Raw genomic sequence first — 23963 nt, 5'->3', positions numbered from 1 at the left:
CTCCCAAAAGACCAGGAAAGATACTTAGCCATTTGAAGCTTCCATTTAGAAAATAAATGTTTAATGAAACTTCTTATTCTTTGCCATTGCCTGTAGAATAGAAAGCAGGTGACCCACTGAGGTTACTTTTCTAGGGTTATTACAATTAGTGAGCCTAATATATAGTGCCTATTCTTTTTTCTGTTTGTTTTTAATTTACATCCAAGTTAGTTAGCATATGGTGCAACAATGATTTCAGGGGTAGATTCCTTAATGCCCCTTACACATTTAGCCCATCCCCCCTCCACAACCCCTGCAGTAACCCTCTGTTTGTTCTCCACATTTAAGAGTCTCTTATGTCTTTTCCCCCTCCCTGTTTTTATATTATTTTTGCTTCCCTTCCCTTATGTTCATCTGTTCTGTGTCTTAAAGTCCTCATATGAGCGAAGTCATATGATATTTGTCTTTCTCTAATTTCACTGAGCATAAAACCCTCCAGTTCCATCCACGTAGTTGCAAATGGTATAGTACCTATTCTTAATCTTCTCTCATCTGACCTGGCTCTCATTATTTATACAGGTAAAATTGATTTGTTTTTGGAGAGTTTTTACTCAAGCGAATGACTTAATAGATAGTTCATAGCTAAAGAATACTTCCATTTTCACCAAAAAGACATCTGAAAAGTATATCCATCATCTAGGGATTTTAAATTCAAAACACCATTAGCACTTGGTACAGGGTATTAGTCACTTTTGTATTTTTTTCTGGATTATAAATGAGAACAGTATATAATTAACTAGAGGAAAAATATGTGGCGGGTTTCCTCAACCTCTTTGTTAGGAAGAATTGGTACTCATCCTGAAAATTGGGTTTGGAGAAAGGATCCTAATAGAATAAACTGGCTGAAAGGTGTTCTGCTATTACCAGCTATATTGCTTAGTGAATCAGAAAAGGTGCCATTATTGCAGCAATTGGCTTGGCAATCTACTAGATAAGGTTTTAAGATCCACCAGAAGACATGTTGGCTGGTAACTGATTATATAGTGTAGCAGTTACCTCTGTTAGTCTAACTCTGAGAGTCTGACATGAATATTTTTGCTCCTTAGTGCATTAGACCTTGGCTGATGCAACAGGGGACATGCCCAACCTGTAGACTCCATGTTTTGTTACCAGAAGAATTTCCTGGTCACCCCAGCCGGCACTTACCCAAGATCTGATCCAAGAAGGTGACTATGCAAAAGAAGTTCAGTTATCATACTCCAGAATTTAGTTTTGCCTTTTATTATGAGCTGATAGTGTGAGTGGTGTGAAGAAGTGTGTTCTTTAGCTAGCTTCTTTTGCACGATACTAATCTCATCAAAGCTGCAGCCAAAGAGGACAGGATAAATCTTCAGAACTTGGAACTGAACTGAAAGGGCTTAAATTTTAAAAGTTATATTATATTTGCCCTTATCTTAGTAAGCATTTTCTTCTGATGGAAACATCACTGTTAACATAAATCTTGGGATGTTTTTTCTTGTCTTTTTCCTTCTTATTTCACTTACCCTTTACTGAAAACATGCTGCATTTTAATTTTCTGAAATTAAAAGGAAAAGTGGAATAGAAAACAAGTACAAAAATTACACAGATTTTGTTCCTTTTGAGTTTTAAAACTGCTTACAAATTCTGTAACTGAATTATTTCAATTTTATCCCTATCTTCCCTGTTCTTGTCTAGCCTCTTAAGTGTGTACCCACAAAGAGATTACGAGCTACTTGAGGGTGGGGACCATACAGTAGTGTATTGGAGCTTAGCTAATAATAGTTTGTAAGAGATAACTGTTGAATTGTTAGGAATTTTGTGAGCCAGTTACCAAATTGTTGGTAGCTTGAAATGGGACATAGGAGTATTTATACCATAGGGATCCATAAATATTATAATTAAAGGATTCTCTTCCCAAGAAGGGGTTTGTTAAACGTGTACTAGTCCACCACTGAAACCATGTCCGATCCTCCTCTGTGTTCTCAATGCCTTGCACAATAGGGTAAGCATAAATATTCCCAGAATCTGAAACAGGAAAGGAGTTAATGCGTAAATTAAGTCACTTGCTCAGTTAATAATTGAGATCTTATGTTCATTTGTAAACATTGTCATTGGACCTTACACTTGTAGGATTCTTTTTTTCTGCCTTAAAAGTTTCTTAATATCACTTTTGTCTTGCTGCAGGGTATGAGGGACTGTTTATATGTAGCTGCTTCTTAGAACAAAGTTAATATCCACTGGGCTAAGCTGCTGCCTAAAGTTTGTCACTAAGAACTTTTATTCTTAGAGGTCAAAACCCTATTTTGAAAATAGTATTGTGTAAATGTTGTAAGTGTTATACATGTCTCTAGTTAAATCTAAAGAATTCAGTTACCATGTAAGATGTTACCTGGTTCATATTTAAATAGTTTCCATAAGTTAATGAAATTGAGACTGTGAATGCGTGTTTTGACTCAGCTATTTTCTCTGTATATTTCAGTGTAAATGTATCTTGAAGTTACTTTAAATCTGTTTAATTATCTATTTCTGTAATTGTATGCTAAATGTTTTCTTCTGTAATGATAATAGACTGGAAAATGTAGACTATCCAAAAATGAAGGCAGTCTTCTAGACACTTAAAATGCCAAGAATCTCTCAATTGAAAAATTCAGAAATTATAAGGCCTTTAAAAATTGTCTAATACCTTGAGGTCATATGGCAAATTATCTTGTAAAACAAATGTTTCTTAGTTTGTTTACAACTATGATTTCACTTCATGTGGAAAAGATTTTATCTTTTAATCAGTTCCAATGTATCCTGAAACTGTTTTAAATCTATTTAAAACATCTATATCTGCTTAACTGTGATTTTTTTTTCTGTTATGACAAATAATAGGAAAATACCCAAGATGGTAGTCATTGAGACTTATAGAATGTCAGAATGATCCTCTAAGACTATCACCTCATTTTATAAGTACATCTTGCCTAAGATCATATGGATAATTAGCATCTGGGCCAGTCCTAATTCTTGAAGGTGCTGGCACTTGGTCACAGGCATTCTTCACAAAATCAGTCTGTAAGAATTTCTTGGTGCTGACTCTGCCATCCTTGAGTCTAAGCATGGGGCCAGAGAACTCATCACAGTAGCTGTTATGTAGTGAGAATGTAGTAGGATTGTACTTTTGAAAGTCATGTCCAGTTCTACAGGTGCTGAAGGTAATGGTATTTTTTTCTTTTTGATAAGTATAATCTAACAATGAAGACAACTGTCAGGGACTTTCTATCTTAATACTGTCAATCCTGTGGCTCCTGAGAGATCTAGAATCCCATCCTTCTGGGGGAATACAATGAGGGAAGTGGCAACATTTACATCAAAAACAATCTGTAAACATCTAGTAATATCATTACAGCTGCTGTCAGAAGATATGTCTTGTAATGTTTCCCTTCAAATTTATTTTGTCTATAATTATAACATTTTCCAGCTATTTTGAGATACTTTCAAAATGCTTGTTACCTCATTTGATCCACTGATAATTCTAAAGTGGTTGTTTAGTGGATATTCCTTATTTTACATATGATGAAACTGAGGCCCAAGTAAGAAAAATAATCCAAGGTCATAGCTACAAAATGACATTTTAATTTGAATGCAGATCTTCTTTCCCTTGGTGTTCTCTTTTAGTACTTCACAAATACATCTCCACTTTGGATTGACTTACAAACAAGAAAAGTGGTTTTTTCTTCTTTGTAAATAATATTCATCAAAATAAAATGAAACAAATGGTAAACCTACTAATTTTTTTTGAATAGGAACATGGTATTGAGTTTATAAAAATACATAATAGTTGTAGGACATGGTGAGAAAAAGTTTGATTTTTCCTTCAGGTATCTTGGTTTGCTCAGGATGGTTCCAATTAATTAATTCCTACTGTTTTGACGTAATTAATAGTGCCCCAATCATGATGAATTATATCTTATGGTTAATTCAGGGAAGGTAGGTTTATTATTTTTACCAGATTCAAATTTAACAAGAATCCTCTATACTTATAAAATGTTCCTGGGATATTCTATCATATAGCCTCTTGGGTAAGACTTCTAGGACTCTAGTAGCTAAGGAATAGCTGGTGTATAGCCAGATAATAATAACAAATACTAATTTAAAGATACATGATTTCTGATTTTCTTGAGTAGGCAGTTTTCAGAGTTAATGGACTCTAGTTAAGTATGGATCCTGGACCACATCGCATTTACCTGGTGTGTTTATAAAAGGTACATATTCCAAGAGGCCATCTGGATCTGTATTTGGATTGAGCACTCCAATAGTTAGATATTCTAAAGCATGCTAAAATTTGTCTACTATTGGAATAGTAGAAAGTGGCTTTCTCAGGCAGATCTGTGTTTGAATTGAACTCTCATCGTTGGCATGTTATATAATCATGAAAAAATTGCTTTTCTCAACCAAAACTTATGTCAAATGGGGGAAAGACTACTTGCCTGACAGAGTTAGTGTTCTAAAGTAGCAAACTTTCCATTAGTCATTCAACCTGTTGGAATTTGCTCCTTGATAAAATTCTTAAAGATTTTTTTTAATCTTCAACTACCCTTATTGAGTGAATGGAAGAGAGAAAGTTCAGGGAAGAGAGAAGATGGCAGAGTAGGAGGAACCTGAGCTCACCTCATCCCACAGGCCACCAACATAGCAGCTGTATTTATACAGCTAACTCTGAAAACATCCTGAAGACTGGTAGAACAGATCTCCCACAGTCCATTGTAGAGAGGAGATCGCATTGAAAAAGGTATGAAGAGTGGAAACCAAAACCCTGGTGAGAGTAACCACAAATGGGAGGGATACCACCAGAATGGAGAAGCGAAAAGGATGAGACCTCATACCAGGCACTCCAGGCACAGGGGACCCACACTGGGAAGACCAGTCCCCTTATGTGGCCTTGCAAACCAGTGGTGTTTAACTTCAGGAGCATTTAAAATAAGCAGGGCTTTAAAAACATACTTTAAAGATCAGCCACCTTAAGTCTGGGAGAGCAGGAGGGCAATAGGAAAATGAGTCCCTGCCCTTAAAGAGTCAGCTTAGTAACTCAAGACAGCACAGAAGCAGCAATTTGAAAAGTGCCTGGGGTATATGTGAAGGAGATTGATTTACTAATTTCAGAATGTGCACTGGAAGGCCAGGGATCTTTAGATTTCTCTGGGGGGTGCGGTGGGGGGGTGGGGTGGAGAACCAGCAGGCACCATTTCTCTTCTCCAGACAGGAAAACCAGATACTTGTGTGTCATTGTTAACACTCTCCACCTATCTTGCTAGCACTACATGCCCTGCCCCTGGATTGCCCCACAGACCCACCCTCCTCGGTAGGCATCCAGCCCCCTGAAAGTCCGACCAGCACCACTCCAAAGTGAGGAGAAGGGGGATAACCCCACACACCAGTGTGGCTGCAGTTTCACCAACTGAGCCTCTTAGCTGGCTGCACAGGGAGGAAGTTCAACTGCTTTTGCACCTGCTGTGGCAAAGAGGGTAACTGCAGATGCTTAGTCTGATTGCAGCCTACCAATGAAAGCCTTTCAGTTGGCCTTGTAGGAAGCAAGCCTTACCTTTTGGTGTGCCTGCAACTGGCAGAGAGGCTAATTTCAGTTACCTTGGCTGCCAGCCTTGCCCACCACAATGGCCTAGACAGTTCTGTTATCAGCAGAGGGACCAAACCCTGCCCAGTGTGCTTACAGCAGGCAGTGGGTCATTACAGCAGTCTGAGATGAAGACAAGTGGCTTAGCCACAACAGCAGGGCACAAGCAGCCCACAGAAGAGACACCACTGCAGCTCTCAGTTCTGGTGACTAGGGATTGTCACCAGGGATTGTGCTACAGGGCACCACAGGACCTCTTCTACACAAGGCCACCACTTTCAAGACAAGGAGATGTAGCTGACTTACCTAATACATGGAAACAAAGTTAAGCAAATGAGAGGAATATGTACCAAATGAAAGAATAAAACAGTATCAGAAAAAAAGAGCTAAATTAAACTGTGATAAGCAATATGCCTGATAAAGAATTGAAAGTAATGGTCATAAAGCTACTCTCTGGACTTGAGGAAAGAATGGATGAACTGAACGAGAACTTCAAGTAGAAAACAAAAAAGTAACAGGTGAAAAATTCAATAATAAATTAAAAATGCACTAGAGGGAATAACAGCAGATTAGAGGATGCAGAGGAATGAATCAGCAATCTGAAAGAGGATGATTGAAAGCAACCAAGCTAATAGCAAAAAGGGAAAAAAAATTAAAAAATGAGAATAGCTTAAGGGGAACTCTTCAACATCATTAAGCATAATAACATTTATAGGGATCCCAGAAGAAGAAAGAGTAGGAGGCAGAAAACTTACCTAATCTGGGGAAGGAAACAGATATGCAGATCCAGGAATCACAGAGAGTTCCTAACAAAATGAACCCAAGGAGATCCACATCGAGACACAAAGTAATCAAAATGGCAAAAAGCAATCATAAAGAGGGAATTTTTAGATTAGGAAGAGTAAATAGTTACACACAAAGGAAAACCCATAAGGCTTCTAGCTGATTCTCAGCAGCTTTGCAGGCCAGAATGGAGTGGCATGATATATTCAAAGTACTGCAAGGAAGAAATTGCCTGAAACTAATAATACTTTACCCTGGGGAAGAGCCAAGATGGCAGAACAGCATAGAAGTTTTTTGTGTGTCTCATGTCCATGAAATACAGCCAGACCAACACTAAACCATCCTGCACACCTAGAAAACTGATCTGAGGATTAATACAACAATCTGCACAACTTGAACCACAGAATTCAGCAGGTGTGCGGCATGGAGAGGTGAACTTGGGGAGAGAAAAGCTGTGGAGGGCAGGGAGCTGCTTTTGCATGTGGAGAGAGGACGGAGATGGGGGTGGGGGGAAGAATATGGGAAAAGCACCCTTCCCCAAAAGTAGCTGGAGAGAAAGAGGAAAATTGGAAACAGCTGCAAGGACTGAACTAAAAAGGAAGAAAGGAGAAAAGAGAGCGTTTAGATTCCATTAAGACTAAACAGGGTGAGTGCAGAGTCTGAAACTCCACAGCTTGATACCTGGTGGTGCTCTGGTGGGAAGGGCAAATCCCCAGGAGCAGAGTGGGGTCCAGGAGATTCTTGGGCCACACGGGGAGAAGCGGTTCCACTGCTGGAAGGACATTTAGTAGAAGCTGTGAGGCCACCTGGGTGCAGCAGACCTCAGAGAACGGCCACATTCACTGGTGCTGGAACAAGGTCATTGGGGGTGAAGCCTGGTGCCAGATGTGTGTTGTGATTTTCCATAATCCCTGAGGAGCTGCTGCTGCACTGTTTCGTGAACTTTTTTGGGGGGCTGTCTGGCACCTGGCTGCAGTCTCCGGGCATCGGCAGCAGCATGGTCCTGCAAGCGTTCCTGGGTGTGGCCAGCACTTGGCCATTGCTCAGTGAGACCCTCTGCAGAGGGGCGGAATGGGTCAAAGCCACAGTCCCTCAGAAGGGGGTGGGGGCCAGGGAAGGCAGCTGCATCTGAGACAAAACTCAGGAGGGAGGTGCTGCCTGGGGCTTCGTCATGGACAGTGTGGAAGTGAGGAGTGGACAGAAGCTGAAGATGAAGGACGGGTGCACGATTACTGATCAGGGAGAAGAGAGTTCCAGTACTAGAGACTGAGTAGCTCGGTGATGCCATTTTCACCACTTCCATGCGTGCGTATACTCACCTACAAGCACCGCAGCAATCCATCCCAGTAGGCTATCAGCGCCATCTAGTGGAGAAGGAAGCCATTACACTAAGCTCTGCCCAACTGGGCCAACCTCCCTCTTCAAGAACACAAGTCTCACCACCTGCTTAGTTTACGGACTGTAAAGCACTTCACAGTTTGACTTCTAGGGGAAAACAAAGTAATTTCAGTTGTATTTCAGTCTGTTAGGTCCATCTATTCAATTTTCTTTCTTTCTTCTCTCCTAAGTTTCTTGAATGCAGAAAGAAAAAATTCATTTTTATTTTCAATTTTTATTAAAGATATTTTTATTTTTTTCTACTATATTTTTTACTTTTGTGTAAATTTTTTCAAATTCTATTTTACTTCCATCATTTTATTTTAGTCTACTTCATTGTATTCATTTTTTCAAATTTTCAAATGATTTCCTTTTTTTTCCTTTTTTCTCTAATCTATCAAGCCACTTTCAATAACCAGACCAAAACACACCAGGGCCTAGCATCATTTATTCAATTTTTTTGTGTGTGTATTTGTTTTTAATTTTAATATTTTAATATTTTTATAATTTTAATTTTTTTAAATTTTAATTTTTCTACCTCCTTAATTCCTTTTCTATGTTCAAAATGATGAAACGAAGGAATTCACCCCAAAAGAAAGAGGAAGAAATGACAGCCAGGGGCTTAACCAATACAGATACAAGCAAGATGTCTGGACCAGAATTTAGAATCATGATAATAAGAATACTAGCTGGAGTTGACAATGGATTCGAATCCCTTTCTGCAGAAAAAAAAGAAGTAAAAGCTAGTCAGGATGAAATAAAAAATGCTATAACTGAGCTGCAATCTCGAATGGATGCTGCAGAGGCAAGGATGGAGGAGGCAGAACAGAGAATCAGCGATATAGAGGACAAACTTATGGAGAATAATGAAGCAGAAAAAAAGAGGGAGATTAAGGCAAAAGAGCATGATTTAAGAATTAAATCAATGACTCATTAAAAAGGAACAACATCAGGATCATAGGCGTCCCAGAAAAGGAAGAGAGAGAAATAGGGGTAGAAGGGTTATATGAGCAAATCATAGCAGAAAACTTTCCTAACCTGGGGAAAGACAGACATCAGACATCAAAATCCAGGAAACACAGAGGATCCCCATTACATTCAACAAAAACTGAGCATCAACAAGGCATAGCAGAGTCAAATTCACAAAACACTCAGGCAAGGAGAGAATCATGAAAGCAGCCAAGAGAAAAAAAGTCCTTAACCTACAAGGAAGACAGATCAGGCTTGCAGCAGACCTATCCATAGAAACTTGGCAGGCCAGAAAGGAGTGGCAAGATATATTCAACGTGCTGAATCAGAAAAATATGCAACCAAGAATTCGTTATCCAGCAAGGCTGTCATTCAAAATAGAAGGAGAGATAAAGTTTCCCAGACAAACAAAAATTAAAGGAGTTTGTGACACTAAACCAGCCCTGCAAGAAATTTTAAGGGGGACTCTCTGAGGGGAGAAAAGATGAAAAAAAATGATAGATAGATAGATAGATAGATACCAAAAGCAACAAAGATTAGAAAGGATCCGAGAACACCACCAGGAACTCCAACTCTACAAGCAACATAATGGCAATAAATTGTTATCTTTCAGTACTCACTCTAAATGTCAATGGACTCAATGCTCCAATCAAAAGACATAGGGTAATAGAATGGATAAGAAAACAAGATCCATCTTTATGCTATTTACAAGAGACCCACTTTAGACCTAAAGACACCTTCAGATTGAAAGGGGATGAAGAACCATCTATCATGCTAATGGTCAACAAAAGAAAGCCAGAGTAGGGGCGCCTGGGTGGCTCAGTCGGTTGAGCGTCCGACTTCGGCTCAGGTCACGATCTCACGGTTTGTGAGTTCGAGCCCCACATCGGGCTCTGTGCTGACAGCTCAGAGCCTGGAGCCTGCTTCTGCTTCTGTGTCTCCCTCTCTCTCTGCCCCTAACCCACTCGCATTCTGTCTCTGTCTCTCTCAAAAGTAAATAAACATTAAAAAAAAAAAAAAAAGCCAGAGTAGCCATACTTATATCAGACAATCGAGATTTTACAATAAAGTCTGTATCAAGAGATGAAGAAGGGCATTATATTATAATTAAGGGTCTATCCTCCAAGAAGACCTAACAATTGTAAACATTTATGCACCAAATGTGGAGGCACCCAAATATATAAATCCATTAATCACAAACATAAACTCACTGATAGTAATACCATAATAGTAGGAGACTTCAACACCCCACTCACAGCAATCGACAGATAATCTAATCAAATAATCAACAAGGAAACCATGGCTTTGAATGACACACTGGACCAGATGGACTTAATGGATATATTCAGAACATTTCATCCTAAAGCACCTCTCCAGTGCACATGGAACATTCTCCAGAATAGACCACATACTGGGACACAAATCAGTCCTCAGCAAGTACAAAAAGATCAAGATTATACTGTGCATATTTTCAGACCACAACACTATGAAACTCGAAATCTACCACAAGAAAAAATTTGGAAAGGTAATAAATACTTGGAGACTGAAGAACATCCTACTAAAGAGTGAATGGGCCAACTAAGAAGTTAAAGAGGAGATTAAAAAGTATATGGAAGCCAATGAAAATGATAACACCACAACCCAAAACGTATGGGACACAGCAAAGGCGGTCATAAGAGGAAAGTATATAGCAATCCAGGCCTTCCTAAAGAAGGAAGAAAGATCTCAGATACACAACCTAATCTTACGCCTTAAAGAGCTGGAAAAAGAACAGCAAATAAAACCCAAAAACAGCCGAAGACAGGAAATAATAAAGATTAGAGCAGAAATTAATGTGAATAAACCCGAAAAAAAAACCCAAAAAAACAAAAACAAAACAAAAACAGTAGAACAGATCAGTGAAACCAGAAGCTAGCTCTTTGAAAGAATTAACAAAATTGATAAACCCCTAGCCAGTTTGATCGAAAAGAAAAAGGAAAGGACCCAAATAAATAAAATCAAGAACAAAAGAGGAGAGATCACAACCAACACAGCAGTAATAAAAACAATAAGAGAATATTATGAGGAATTATATGCCAATAAAATGGGCAATCTGGAAGAAATAGACAAATTCCTAGAAACATATAACACTACTGAAACAAGAAGAAATAGAAAATTTGAACAGACCCATAACCAGTAAAGAAATCGAATGAGTAATAAAAATTTCCCAAAAAACAAGAGTCTAGGGCCAGATGGCTTTCTGGGGCAATTCTACCATTTAAGGAAGAGTTAACACCTGTTCTCTTGAAGCTGTTCCAAAAAAATAGAAATGGAAGGAAAACTTCCAAACTCTTTCTATGAGGCCAGCATTACCTTGATTCCAAAACCAGACAGAGACACCACTAAAAAGGAGAACTATAGACCAATTTCCCTGATAAACATGGATGCAAAAATCCTCAACAAGATATTAGCTAACCTGATCAAACAATACATTAAAAAAAATTATTCACCATGACCAAGTGGGATTTATACCTGGGATGCAGGGCTGATTCAATATCTACAAAACAATTAACGTGATTCATCACATCAATAAAAGAAATTTGACAAAATACAGCATCCTTTCTTGATAAAAGCCCTCAAGAAAGTAGGGCTAGAAGGATCATACCTCGAGATCATAAAAGCCATATATCAATGACCCAACGCTAATATCATCCTCAATGGGGAAAAACAGAGATTTTCTCGTAAGGTCAGGAACAAGACAGGGATGTCCACTCTCACCACTGTTATTCAACATAATATTGGAAGTCTTAGCCTCAGCAATCAGACAACACAAAGAAATAAAAGGCATCCAGATCAGCCAGGAGGAGGTCAAACTTTCACTCTTCGCAGATGACATGATACTCTATATGGAAAACCCAAAAGATTTCATCAAAAAACTGCTAGATCTGATTCATGAATTCAGCAAAGTTGCAGGATATTAAAATCAATGCACAGAAATCAGTTTCATTCCTATTCACCAACAATGAAGCAACAGAAAGAGAGATCAAGGATTGATCCCATTTATAATTGCACCAAAAACCATAAAATACCTAGGAATAAATCTAACCAAAGAGGTGAAAAATCTATACACTGAAAACTATAAAAAGCTTATGAAAGAAATTGAAGAAGACACCAAAAAATTGAAAAAGATTCCATGCTCCTGGATAGGAAGAACAAATATTGTTAAAATGTCGATACTACCCAAAGCAATCTACATATTCAGTACAATCCCTATCCAAATAACATGAGCATTCTTCACAGTGCTAGAACAAATAATCCCTAAAATTTGTATGGAACCAGAAAAGACCCTGAATAGCCAAAGTGATATTGAAAAAGAAAACCAAAGCAGGAGGCATCACAATCCTGAACTTCAACCTATGCTACAAAGTTGTAATCATCAAGACAGCATGATACTGGCACAAGAACAGACACTCAGATCATTGGGACAGAATAGAGAACCCAGAAATGGACCCACAAATGTATGGCCAATCTTTGACAAAGCAGGAAAGAATATCCAATGGAATAAAGACAGTCTCCTCAGCAAGTGGTGCTGGGAAAACTGGACAGCAACATGCAGAAAAATGAACCTGGACCACTTTCTTACACCAGGCACAAAAATAAACTCAAAATGGATGAAAGACCTAAATGTAAGACAGAATGCCAACAAAATCCTTGAAGAGAAAGCAGGCAAAAACCTCTTTGACCTTGGCCGCAGCAACTTCTTACACAACACATCTCCAGAGGTAAGGGAAACGAAAGCAAAAATGAACTACTGGGACCTCATCAAAAAAAAAAAAAGCTTCCGCACAGCAAAGGAAACAATCAGCAAAACTAAAAGGCAACCGACAGAATGGGAGAAGATATTTGCAAACGACATAACAGGTAAAGGGTTAGTATCCAAAATCTATAAAGAATTATCAAACTCAATACCCCAAAAACAAATAACCCAGTGAAGAAATGGGCAAAAGACATGAATAGACATTTCACCAAAGAAGACACCCAGATGGCCAACCAACACATGAAAAAATGTCCAACATCACTCATCATCAGGGAAATAGAACTCAAAACCACAATTAGATACCACCTACACCTGTCAGAATGGCTAACATTAACAACTCAGGCAACAACAGATGTTGGCAAGGATGTGGAGAAAGAGGATCTCTTTTGCCCTACTGGTGTGAATGGAAACTGGTGCAGCCACTCTGGAAAACTGTATGGGGGTTCCTCAAAAAAATTAAAAATGGAATTACCCTATGACACAGCAATTGCACTACTAGGTATTTGTCCAAGGGATACAGGTGTGCTGTTTTGAAGGGACACATGCGCCCCAATGTTTATAGCAGCACTATCAACAATAGCCAAAGTATGGAAACAGCCCGAATGTTCATCGATGGATGAATAGATAAAGAAGATATGGCATATATATACAATGGAGTATTACTCGGCAATCAAAAAGAATGAAATCTTGCCATTTTCAACTACATGGATGGAACTAGAGGGTATTATGCTAAGCGAAATTAATCAGAGAAAAACAAATATGTGACTTCACTCATATAAGGACTTTAAGACACAGAACAGATGAACATAAGGGAAACAAAAAATATAAAAACAGGGAGGGGGACAAAATATAAGAGACTTTAAATATGGAGAATAAACAGAGGGTTACTAGAGGGCTTGTGGAGGGGGGATGGGCTAAATGGGTAAAGGACATTAAGGAATCTACTCCTAAAATCATTGTTGCACTATATGCTAATTTACATCTAAATATAAAAAAATAAATTAAAAAAATAAAAAGAATACTTTACCCAGCAAGGTTATCATTCAGAATAGGAGAGATAAAGACTTTCCCAGTCAAACAAAGGAGTTCATCATCACTAAACTAGCCTTACAAGAAATGTTAAAGACAATTCTTTCAGTAGAAAATAAAGGCCATAATCAGGACTAAAACAAAAATTATGAAAGGAAAATTCATGACTAAAAGCAAACGTGTAGTAAAGGAAGTAGTTTAATCACTTATAAAGGTAGTATGGAATTAAAACCCAAAAGCAGTAAAATCTATATCCTCAAAAAAAAAAAAAAACAGTTGAGGGATATGATACACAAAAAGTTATAAACTATTACAACAAATACATGAAACATGGAGGGGGGACTAAAAATTTATGCCTTTAGAGTGTGTTCAAACTTAAGCAACCACCAACTTAACATAGACTGCTGTACACATAAGATGTTATATACAAATCTAATGGTAACCCCAAATCAAAAACCTATAATAGATACACAAAAAATAAAGAGAAATGAATCCAAGCATAACACTAAAGAAATCCATCAAGCCACAAGAGAGGAGAGCAATAGAAGAAAGAGGGAACAGAGAAGAACTACACAAACAACCAGGAAACAATTAACAAAATGGCAATATGTACATACTTATTAATAATTACTTTAAATGGACTAAATGCTCCAATCAAAAGACCTATGGGGGCTGACTAGATTTAAAAAAATTAGATGTGTTTTTATGCTGCCTAGAAGAGACTCACTTAAGACGTAAAGACATGTAGGCTGGAAATGAAGGGCTGGAAAAACATACCATACAAATAGAAGGAAAAATAAAGTAGAAAGGGGAGCAATACTTAGACATAATATACTTTAAAACAAAGACTAGTAAGAGACAAAAAAGAACACTATATAATAAGGGATCAATACAATAAGAGGATATAACAGTTATAAATATGTATGTATCTATGTATCTAACATAGGAGCACCTAAATATATAAACCAAATATTAACAGACATAAAGGGAGAAATTGACAATAATACAATAGTAGTAGGGGACTTTAACAACCCATTTACATTAATAGATCATTCAGACAGAAAATTAACAAGGAAAGTGTCTTTGAATGGCATATTAGACCAGATGGACCTAACAAATATATACAGAATAGCCCATCCAAAAATAGCAGAATACACATTCTTTCCACGTGTATATGGAACATTCTCCAGGATAGATCACTTTAGACCACAAAAAAGTCAATAAATTTAAGAAGATTGCAATCATATTAAGCAACTTTTCCAACCACAATGGTATGAAACAAATCAATTACAAGAATATCTGGAAAACACAAAAGGACATGGAGGCTAAACAAGCTACTAAATAATGAATGGGTTAACCACGAATAAAAAAGGAAATTTAGAAAAATATACATGGAGACCAGTGCAAATGAAAACACAGTGGTCTTGGGCACCTGGTTGGCTCAGTTGGTTAAGCTACTGACTTTGGCTCAGGTCTTGATCTCTTGGTTCATGAATTCGAGCCCCTCATCGGGCTCTGTGCTGACAGCTGAGAGCCTGGAGCTTGTTTAAGATTCTGTCTCTCCCCCTCTCTCTACCCCTCCTATGCTCTTGCTCTGTCTCTCAATAATAAATAAACATTTAAAAAATTAAAAAAAAAAGAAAACAAAATGTTCTGAAATCTCAGAAATGCAGCAAAAGCAATTCTAAGAGGAAAGCTTATCGTGATATGGGCCTACCTTAAAAAAAATAATAAAAAACAAAAAACCTCAAACACCTAATCTTACACCTGAAGCATTAGGAAGAGAATAATGAACAAAGACCAAAGCTATTACAAGGAAGGAAAATTAAGATGAGAGTTGAAATAAATGAAGTAGGGACTAAAAACAATATATAGATAAGACCAATGAAACCAGGAGCTGGTTCTTTGAGGAGATAAACTAAATGATAAACCTTCATCAAACTCATCAAGGGAAAAAAGAGGACGTGAGGCATGTGGGTGGCTCAGTTGGTTAAGTGTCTGACTTCAGCTCAGGTCATATCTCATGGTTTGTGAGTTCAAGCCCCATGTTGGGCTCTATGCTGATGGCTCAGATCCTGGAACCAGCTTCAGATTCTGTGTCTTCCTCTCTCTCTGCCCCTCCTCTGCTCACATGTGCTCACTCTCTCTCAAAAATAAACATTTGGGGTGCCTGGGTGGCTCAGTTGGTTAAGCGTCTGACTTTGCCTCAGGTGATGATCTCACAGTTCGTGAGTTACAGCCCTGCATTGAGTTTCTTGCCAGTAGTGCTGAAACCTGCTTGGGATTCTCATTCTCTCCTCTCCCTCTGCTCCTCCCCTGTTCACACTTTTTCTGTCTCTCAAAATAAACTTTAAAAGATCTTTTAAAAAATTAAAAGTAAATAAATAAACATTAAAAAAATTTAAAAAGGGAGGACTCAGAATCAGAAACAAAGAAGAGAAAATAACCAACACCACAGAAATACAAGGAATTATAAGAGAATATCATAAAATTTATGTCAGCAAATTGGACAACCTACAAAAAAAAGGGGGGGTAAATTCTTAGAAGTATAGAATCTTCCAAAACTAAATCAGAAAGAAACAAAATTTGAACAGACTAATTACCTGTTATAAAATTGAACAGTACTCAAAAAACTCCCAACAAAGTCCTGGACCGGATCACTTCATAGGTGAATTCTACCAAACATTTGAAGAAGAGTTAATACCTATTCTTCTCAAGCTATTCCTAAAAGAAGAAGGAAATTTTCCAAATTTATTCTATAAAATCAACATCATCCTAATACCAAAACCTGACAAAGGCAACTATTAAAAAACAAACAAACAAATCCTACAGGCTGGGGCGCCTAAGTGGCTCAGTCAGTTAAGTGTCCAACTCTTGATTTTGGCTCAGGTCATGATCTCATGGTTCATGAGATCGAGCCCCACATTGGGCTCTGTGCTGACAGGGATTCTCTCTCTCCCTCTTTCTCTTTCCCTCCCCTACTCATGTTTGCACGCTCTGTCTCTCTCAAAATAAATAAATGAACTTAAAAAATCTTACAGGCCAATGTCAATATCTCTGATGAACATAGATGCAAAAATCCTCAACAAAATATATCAACTGAATTCAGCAATACATTTTTTAAATCATTCACCACAATCAAGTAGGATTTATTCCAGGGATTCAAGGGTAGTTCAGTATTCACAAATCAATTGATGTGATATATCACATTAACAAAAGATAAAAACTGTATGATCATCTCCATAGATGCAGAAAAAACATTTGAAAAATACATTCATTTATGATGAAGTTTCTGAACAAAGTGGATTTAAAGGGAACATAGCTCCACATAGTAAAGGTCATATATGAAAAACAGCTAACATCATACCCAATGGAGAAAAACTAAAAACTTTTCCTCCAAGATCAGGAACAAGAAAAGGATGTCTATTCACTCTCACCACTTTATTCTACATAGCACTAGAAGTCCTAGCTGTGGAAATCAGACAAGAAAAATAAAAGGCATCCAAATTAAAAAGTGAAACTGTCACTATCTGTAACTGACTTGAACCCTAAAGACTCCACCTAAAAACTATTAGAAATAAAGTAGTCAGTAAATTTGCAGAATACAAAATAAACATACAGAATCTGTTACATTTCTATACACTAATAACAAAGTAGCAGAAAAAGAAATTTTTAAAAAAGCAATCCCATTTGCAATTGCACCACAAAATATAAAATACCGAGGAATAAACTTAATCAAGGAGGTGAAAAACCCATACTCTGAAAACCATAAAACACTCATGAAAAAATTGAAGATGATATAAACAAATGGAAATATATTCCATGCCAATGGATTTAAGAAGAATTAATATTGTTAAAGTGTCCATAATGTCCAAAGCTATCTGCAAATTCAGTGCAATCTTGATTAAAACACCAACAACACTTTTCACAGAACTGAAATTATACTGAAATTTGTATGAAACCAAAAAAAGGTACTCAAATAGCTAAAACAATGTCAAGAAAGAAGAACAAAGCTAGAGGTACCACAATCCCAGGTTTCAAGATATAAACTACAAAGCTATAAAAAAGCAGTATGGTACAAAAATAGACACAAAGATCAACAGAATAGAGATCCCAGATATAAACCCATGTTTATATGGTCAATCTACAATAAAGTAGGCAAGAATATACAGTGGGGGAAAGTCCCTTCAATAAATGGTACTGGGAAAACTGGACCATATGCTTTAATACCCTACACAAAAATAAATTCAAACGGTTTAAAGACCTAAATGTGAGATCTGAAACCATAAAACTTCTAGATAAAAATATATGCAGTAATCTCTCATTGCCTTAGCAACGTTTTTCTAGATATGTCTCCAGGTAAAGGAAACAAAAGCAACAACAAACTATTGTGACTACCACAAAATAAAACTCTTTTGTATAGCTAAGGAAACCATCAACAAAATGAAAAGACAACCTACTGAATGAGACAAGATCTTCACAAATGATTTATCTGATAAGGGGTTAATAACCAAAATGTATAAAGAACACAAAATTTGATATCAAAAAAGTAATTTTATCAAAAAATGGGCAGAAGATCTTAATAGATATTTTTCTACAGAAATACAGATGGCCAACAGACCCACAAGAAAAAAGATGCTCAACATTGCTGATTATCAGGAAAATGCAAATCAAAACCACAATGAGATATCACCTTATACTGTCAGAATGGCTATTGTCAAAAAGACAAGAAATAATACATGTTAGTGAGGAGGTGGAGAAAAAGAAAATCTTGTGCACAGTTGGTGGTAATGCAAATTGGTACAGCCACTGTGGAAAACAGTATGGAGATTTATCAAAATATTAAAAACAGAAATGTTACATGATTCAGTAATTTATCTACTGGGTATTTACCCAAAGAATACAAAAACACTAATTTGAAAAGATAAGTGCATCCCTGTGTTTACGGCAGCATTATTTATAATAACAAGTTATGGAAGCAACCTATGTCTATAAATAGATGAATGAATAAAGATTCAGTGTGGGGTGTATATGTGTGTGTGTGTGTGTGTGTGTGTGTGTATGTGTATGCACGTGCATGTGCTTGCGTGAGCTGGAATATTGCTCAGCCATAAAAAAGGTGAAACCTTGTCATTTGTGACAACATAGACCTAGAGGGTATTACACTACGTGAAACAAGTCATATAGAAAAAAGACAAATGCCATATGATTTCACTTACATGTGGGACCTAAAAAACAAAACAAATGAATGAACAAACAAAAAGACTCTTAAAAACAGGGAACAAACTGGTGGCTGCCAGAGAAGAGGGGGTGGGTGATATAAAGGAGATTAAGAGGTACAAATTTCCAGTTATAAAATAAGTCATGGAGATGAAAAGTAGAGCATAGGGAATATAGCCAATAATATTGTAATAACATTGTATGGTGACAGATAGTGATGACAATGATCATGGTAAGTTGTGAGTAATGTATAGAATTCTTGAACCAGTGTTATACACCTGAAACTAATACAAAATTGTATGTTAATTACACCTCAATAAAAAATAAAACAAAGGGAGAAGATAATACAATTAGTCCTACTTCTAGGCCCAGGTGATGACCACAGACTTCCAGAAGATTTTTCCCATGGCTGACTGGCTGTACATCAGATTGGCTGGACTCACCACCAATGTCCAGACTACTGCTCTGCACCTCAAGTTCTGGATGAACGTGTATGAGCTATAGTATGGCTGGCAGATAAAGCCTTAAACCTTCATGAGCATAGTAGCCAACATTCTTTCTGAGAAATAGTTTGGCCAGTACTACACTGACCTAGTAATTGCCCAATTAGTTCCCAAAATCTTTAAGCCCTTCATTGCCCTTTAGACCTCATCAGCTACCCCACGGTGACTGACGACTTTCTGGTCATCAGCATATGCGATAAAAAAATGTATGGGATATGTGAGTCCCTTTGGGAGCCAAACATGAATCTAGAGCACCTGTTTGAATTCATATAAGAAGCCATGCTTAAAGCTATGGACCAGGATGCAGACATAGGAGTCATTGTTTACATCATTGAAAAGGACAAAATCACCACCACAACACTGAAAGGGACTTACCCTCAGTACCCAGAGCCCACTTTAAAAAATTAGGTTTTCATTCACACAGACACAAAAACACTTCTTACATCACACAAAAAATTTACTCAAAATGATTAAACACTTGAAGACCTGAAACCATAAAACTCTAAGAAAACAAAGGCAGTAATGTCCTTGACATCAGTTTTGTCAATGAGTTTTTTGATCTGACACCAAAAGTAAAAACAAGTGGGACTACATCAAACTAAAAAGCTACTGTACAGCAAAGGAAGCAAAGTATATTTAAAAAAAAAAAAAAGGTACTGCACAACAAAATGAAAAGGCAACAAACCGAAGGGGAGAAGATCACTTGCAAATCATGTATCTGATAAAGAACTACTATTCAAAACAAAGAAATTCTACAACTCAACAACTACAAACAAACTAAACAATATATCTGAATAGACATTTTTCCAAACAAGACATACAGATAGCCAACAGGTACATAAAGTTATGCTCAACATCACTAATTACCAGGGAAATGCAAATCAAAACCACAGTGAGATAGTTCATACATATAAGAATGGCTGGTATCAAAAGGACAAGAAATAACAAGTGCAGGCATTCATATACAGAAAAGAGAACACTTGTGCACTGTTTGTAGGAATGTAAATTGATGCAACCACTATGGAAAACAGTGTGGAATTTCTTCAAAAAATTCAAAGTAGAACTACCATATGATCCAGCAATTCCACTCCTGGGTATTTGTCTTAAAAAAAAATGAAAACACTGATTTGAAAAAATATATGCATCTCATGTTTATTGAATCATTGTTTACAATAGCCAAGACATGGAAAAAACCTAAGTGTCCACCAATGAATGAATGAATAAGAAGGGATTCATGCACACGTGTGCACGTGCACATGCACGCGCACACACACACACACACACACAGTGAAATATTATTCAGCTATAAAAAAGAATGAAATCTTGGCACTTGTGACTCAATGAATGGACGTTGAAGGCATAACGCTTCACGCAATTAGAGAAAGGCAAATACCATATGATCTCTTTCATGTGGAATCTTAACAAAAGTAAGCTCAAATGCTTTTTCTGCATCTATTGACAGGGTCATATGGTTCTTATCTTTTCTCTTATTAATGTGATGTATCACATTGATTGATTTGCAAATATTGAACCAGCCCTGAAGCTCAGGAATGAATCCCACTTGATCATGGTGAATAATTCTTTTTATATGCTGTTGAATTTGATTTACTAGTATCTTGTTGAGAATTTTTGCATCCATATTCATCAGGGATATTGGCCTGTAGTTCTCTTTTTCTTCTGGGTCTCTGGTTTGGGAATTAAAATAATGCTGGCCTCATAGAATGAGTCTGGAAGTTTTCCTTCCCTTTCTTTTTTTGGAACAGCTTGAGAAGGATAGGTATTATCTCTGCTTTAAATGTCTGGTAGAATTCCCCAGGGAAGCCATCTGGTCCTGGACTCTTATTTCTTGGGAGATTTTTGATAACTGATTCAATTTCTTCACTAGTTATGGGTCTGTTCAAATTTTCTATTTCTTCCCGTTTGAGTTTTGGAAGTGTGTGGGTGTTTAGGAATTTGTCCATTTCTTCCAGGTTGTCCAGTTTGTTGGCATATAATTTTTCATAGTATTCCCTGATAATTGCTTGTATTTCTGAGGGACTGGTTGTAATAATTACATTTTCATTTATGATTTTATCCATTTGGCTCCTCTCTTTTCTTCTTGAGAAGCCTGGCTAGAGGTTTATCAATTTTGTTTATTTTTTCAAAAAAACCAACTCATTGATCTGCTCTACTGTTTTTTTTGTTTGTTTGTTTTTTAGATTCTATATTGTTTATTTCTGCTCTGATCTTTAGTATTTCTCTTCTTCTGCTAGGTTTGTGGTGTCTTTGCTGTTATGCTTCTAGTTACTTTAGGTGTGCTGTTAGATTTTGTATTTGGGATTTTACTCTTTATTGAGATAGGCTTGAACTGCAATGTATTTTCCTCTCAGGACTGCCTTTGCTGCATAATATAGCATCCTTTCTTAATAAAAACCCTTGAGAAAGTTGGGATAGAAGGAACATTCATAAACATCATAAAAGCCATCTGTGAAAAGCCCACAGCTAATATCATCCTAAATGGGGAAAAACTGAGAGCTTTCTCCCTGAGATCAGGAACACGACAGGGATGTTCACCCTCACCGCTGTTGTTTAACATAGTATTGGAAGTTCTAGCATCAGCAGTCAGACAACAAAATGAAATCAAAGGCATCAAAATTGGCAAAGATGAAGTCAAGCTTTCACTTTTTGCAGATGACATGATACTCTGCATGGAAAACCTGATAGACTCCACCAAAAGTCTGCTAGAACTGATACATGAATTCAGCAAAGTCGCAGGATACAAAATTAATGTACAGAAATCAGTTGCATTTTTATACACCAATAATGAAACAACAGAAAGAGAAATAAAGAAACTGATCCCATTCATAACTGCACCAAGAATCATAAAATACCTAGGAATAAACCTAACCAAAGACGTAAAAGAGCTGTATGCTGAAAACTATAGAAAGGTTATGAAGGAAATTGAAGAAGATACAAAGAAATGAAAAAATATTCCATGCTCATGGATTGGAAGAATAAATATTGTTAAAATGTCAATACTACCCAAAGCAATCTACACATTCAATGCAATCCCAATCAAAATTGCCCCAGTATTCTTCTCGAAGCTAGAACAAGCAATCCTAAAATTTGTATGGAACCACAAAAGACCCCGAATAGCCAAAGTAATATTGAAGAAGAAAACCAAAGTGGGAGGCATCACAATCCCAGACTTTAGCCTCTACTACAAAGCTGTAATCATCAAGACAATATGGTATTGGCTCAAAAACAGACACATAGACCAATGGAATAGAATAGAGACTCCAGAATTGGACCCACAAATGTATGGCCAACTAATCTTTGACAAAGCAGGAAATAATATCCAATGGGGAAAAAAAAAGTCTTTAACAAATTGTGCTGGGAGAACTGGACAGCGACATGCAGAAAAATGAAACTAGACCACCTTCTTACACAATTCACAAGAATAAACTCAAAATGGACAAAGGACCTGAATGTGAGACAGGAAACCATCAAAACCCTAGAGGAGAAAGCAGGGAAAAACCTCTTTGACTTCAGCTGCAGCAATTTCTTACAGGACACGTCTCCAAAGGCAAGGGAATTAAAAGCAAAAATGAACTATTGGGACCTCATCAAGATAAAAAGCTTCTGCACTGCAAAGGAAACAATCAATGAAACTAAAAGGCAACCGATGGAATGGGAAAATATCTGCAAATGACATATCGGATAAAGGGCTAGTATCCAAAATCTATAAAGAACTCACCAAACTCCACACCCAAAAACAAATAATCCAGTGAAGAAATGGGCAGAAGACATGAATAGACACTTTTCTAAAGAAGACATCCAGATGGCCAACAGGCACATGAAAAGATGCTCACATCACTCCTCATCAGGGAAATACAAGTCAAACCCACACTAAGATGTGGTTATACAAATTAAAACCTCACGCCGGTCAGAGTGGCTAAAATGAACAAATCAGGAGACTATAGATGCTGGAGAGGATGTGGAGAAATGGGAACCCTCTTGCACTGTTGGTGGGAATGCAAACTGGTGCAGCCACTCTGGAAAACAGTGTGGAGGTTCCTCAAAAAATTAAAAATGGATCTACCCTATGACCCAGCAATATCACCGCTAGGAATTTACCCAAGGGATATACGAATGCTGATGCATAGGGGCACTTGTACCCCAATGTTTATAGCAGCACTTTCAATAATAGCCAAATTATGGAAAGAGCCTAAATGTCCATTAACTGATGAATGGATAAAGAAGATGTGGTTTTTATATACAATGGAATACTACGTGGCAATGAGAAAGCATGAAATCTGGCCATGTGTAACAACGTGGATGGAACTGGAGGGTATTATGCTAAGTGAAATAAGTCCGGCAGAGAAAGACAGATACCATATGTTTTCACTCATATGTGGATCCTGAGAAACTTAACAGAAGATCATGGGGGAGGGGAAGGGAAAAAAAGTTAGAGAGGAAGGAGGCAAACCATAAGAGACTCTTAAATACTGAGAACAAACTGAAGGTTGATGGGGGTGGGGCGAGAGGGGAAAGTGGGTGATGGGCATTGAGGAGGGCACCTGTTGGGATGAGCACTGGGTGTTGTATGGAAGCCAATTTGGCAATAAATTATAAAAAAAATTAAAAAAAACATAAAGAAGTAAGCTCATAGATACAGAGAACATACTGGTAGTTG

General features: G+C 37.3%; 1 protein-coding gene and 1 pseudogene across 1 annotated transcript in view; both read left to right on the top strand.

Annotated features, from left to right (window-relative positions):
- The window catches only part of DZIP3 (DAZ interacting zinc finger protein 3), a 98339-nt gene extending 94586 nt beyond the window's left edge, over positions 1-3753 (top strand). The window contains exon 33 of the mRNA XM_030329709.1: positions 1086-3753. Coding sequence (XP_030185569.1) covers positions 1086-1196 — 111 coding nt within the window. The 3' untranslated portion in view covers positions 1197-3753. The remainder of the gene's footprint in view (positions 1-1085) is intronic.
- On the top strand, positions 3170-19696 carry LOC115522895 (annotated as a pseudogene).
- The last annotated feature ends 4267 nt before the right edge of the window (positions 19697-23963 follow it).

The sequence above is a fragment of the Lynx canadensis genome, chromosome C2 (assembly GCF_007474595.2).
Source record: "Lynx canadensis isolate LIC74 chromosome C2, mLynCan4.pri.v2, whole genome shotgun sequence".
Classification (NCBI taxonomy): Eukaryota; Metazoa; Chordata; class Mammalia; order Carnivora; family Felidae; genus Lynx; species Lynx canadensis.
This window is presented reverse-complemented; position numbering and strand designations above follow the sequence as displayed.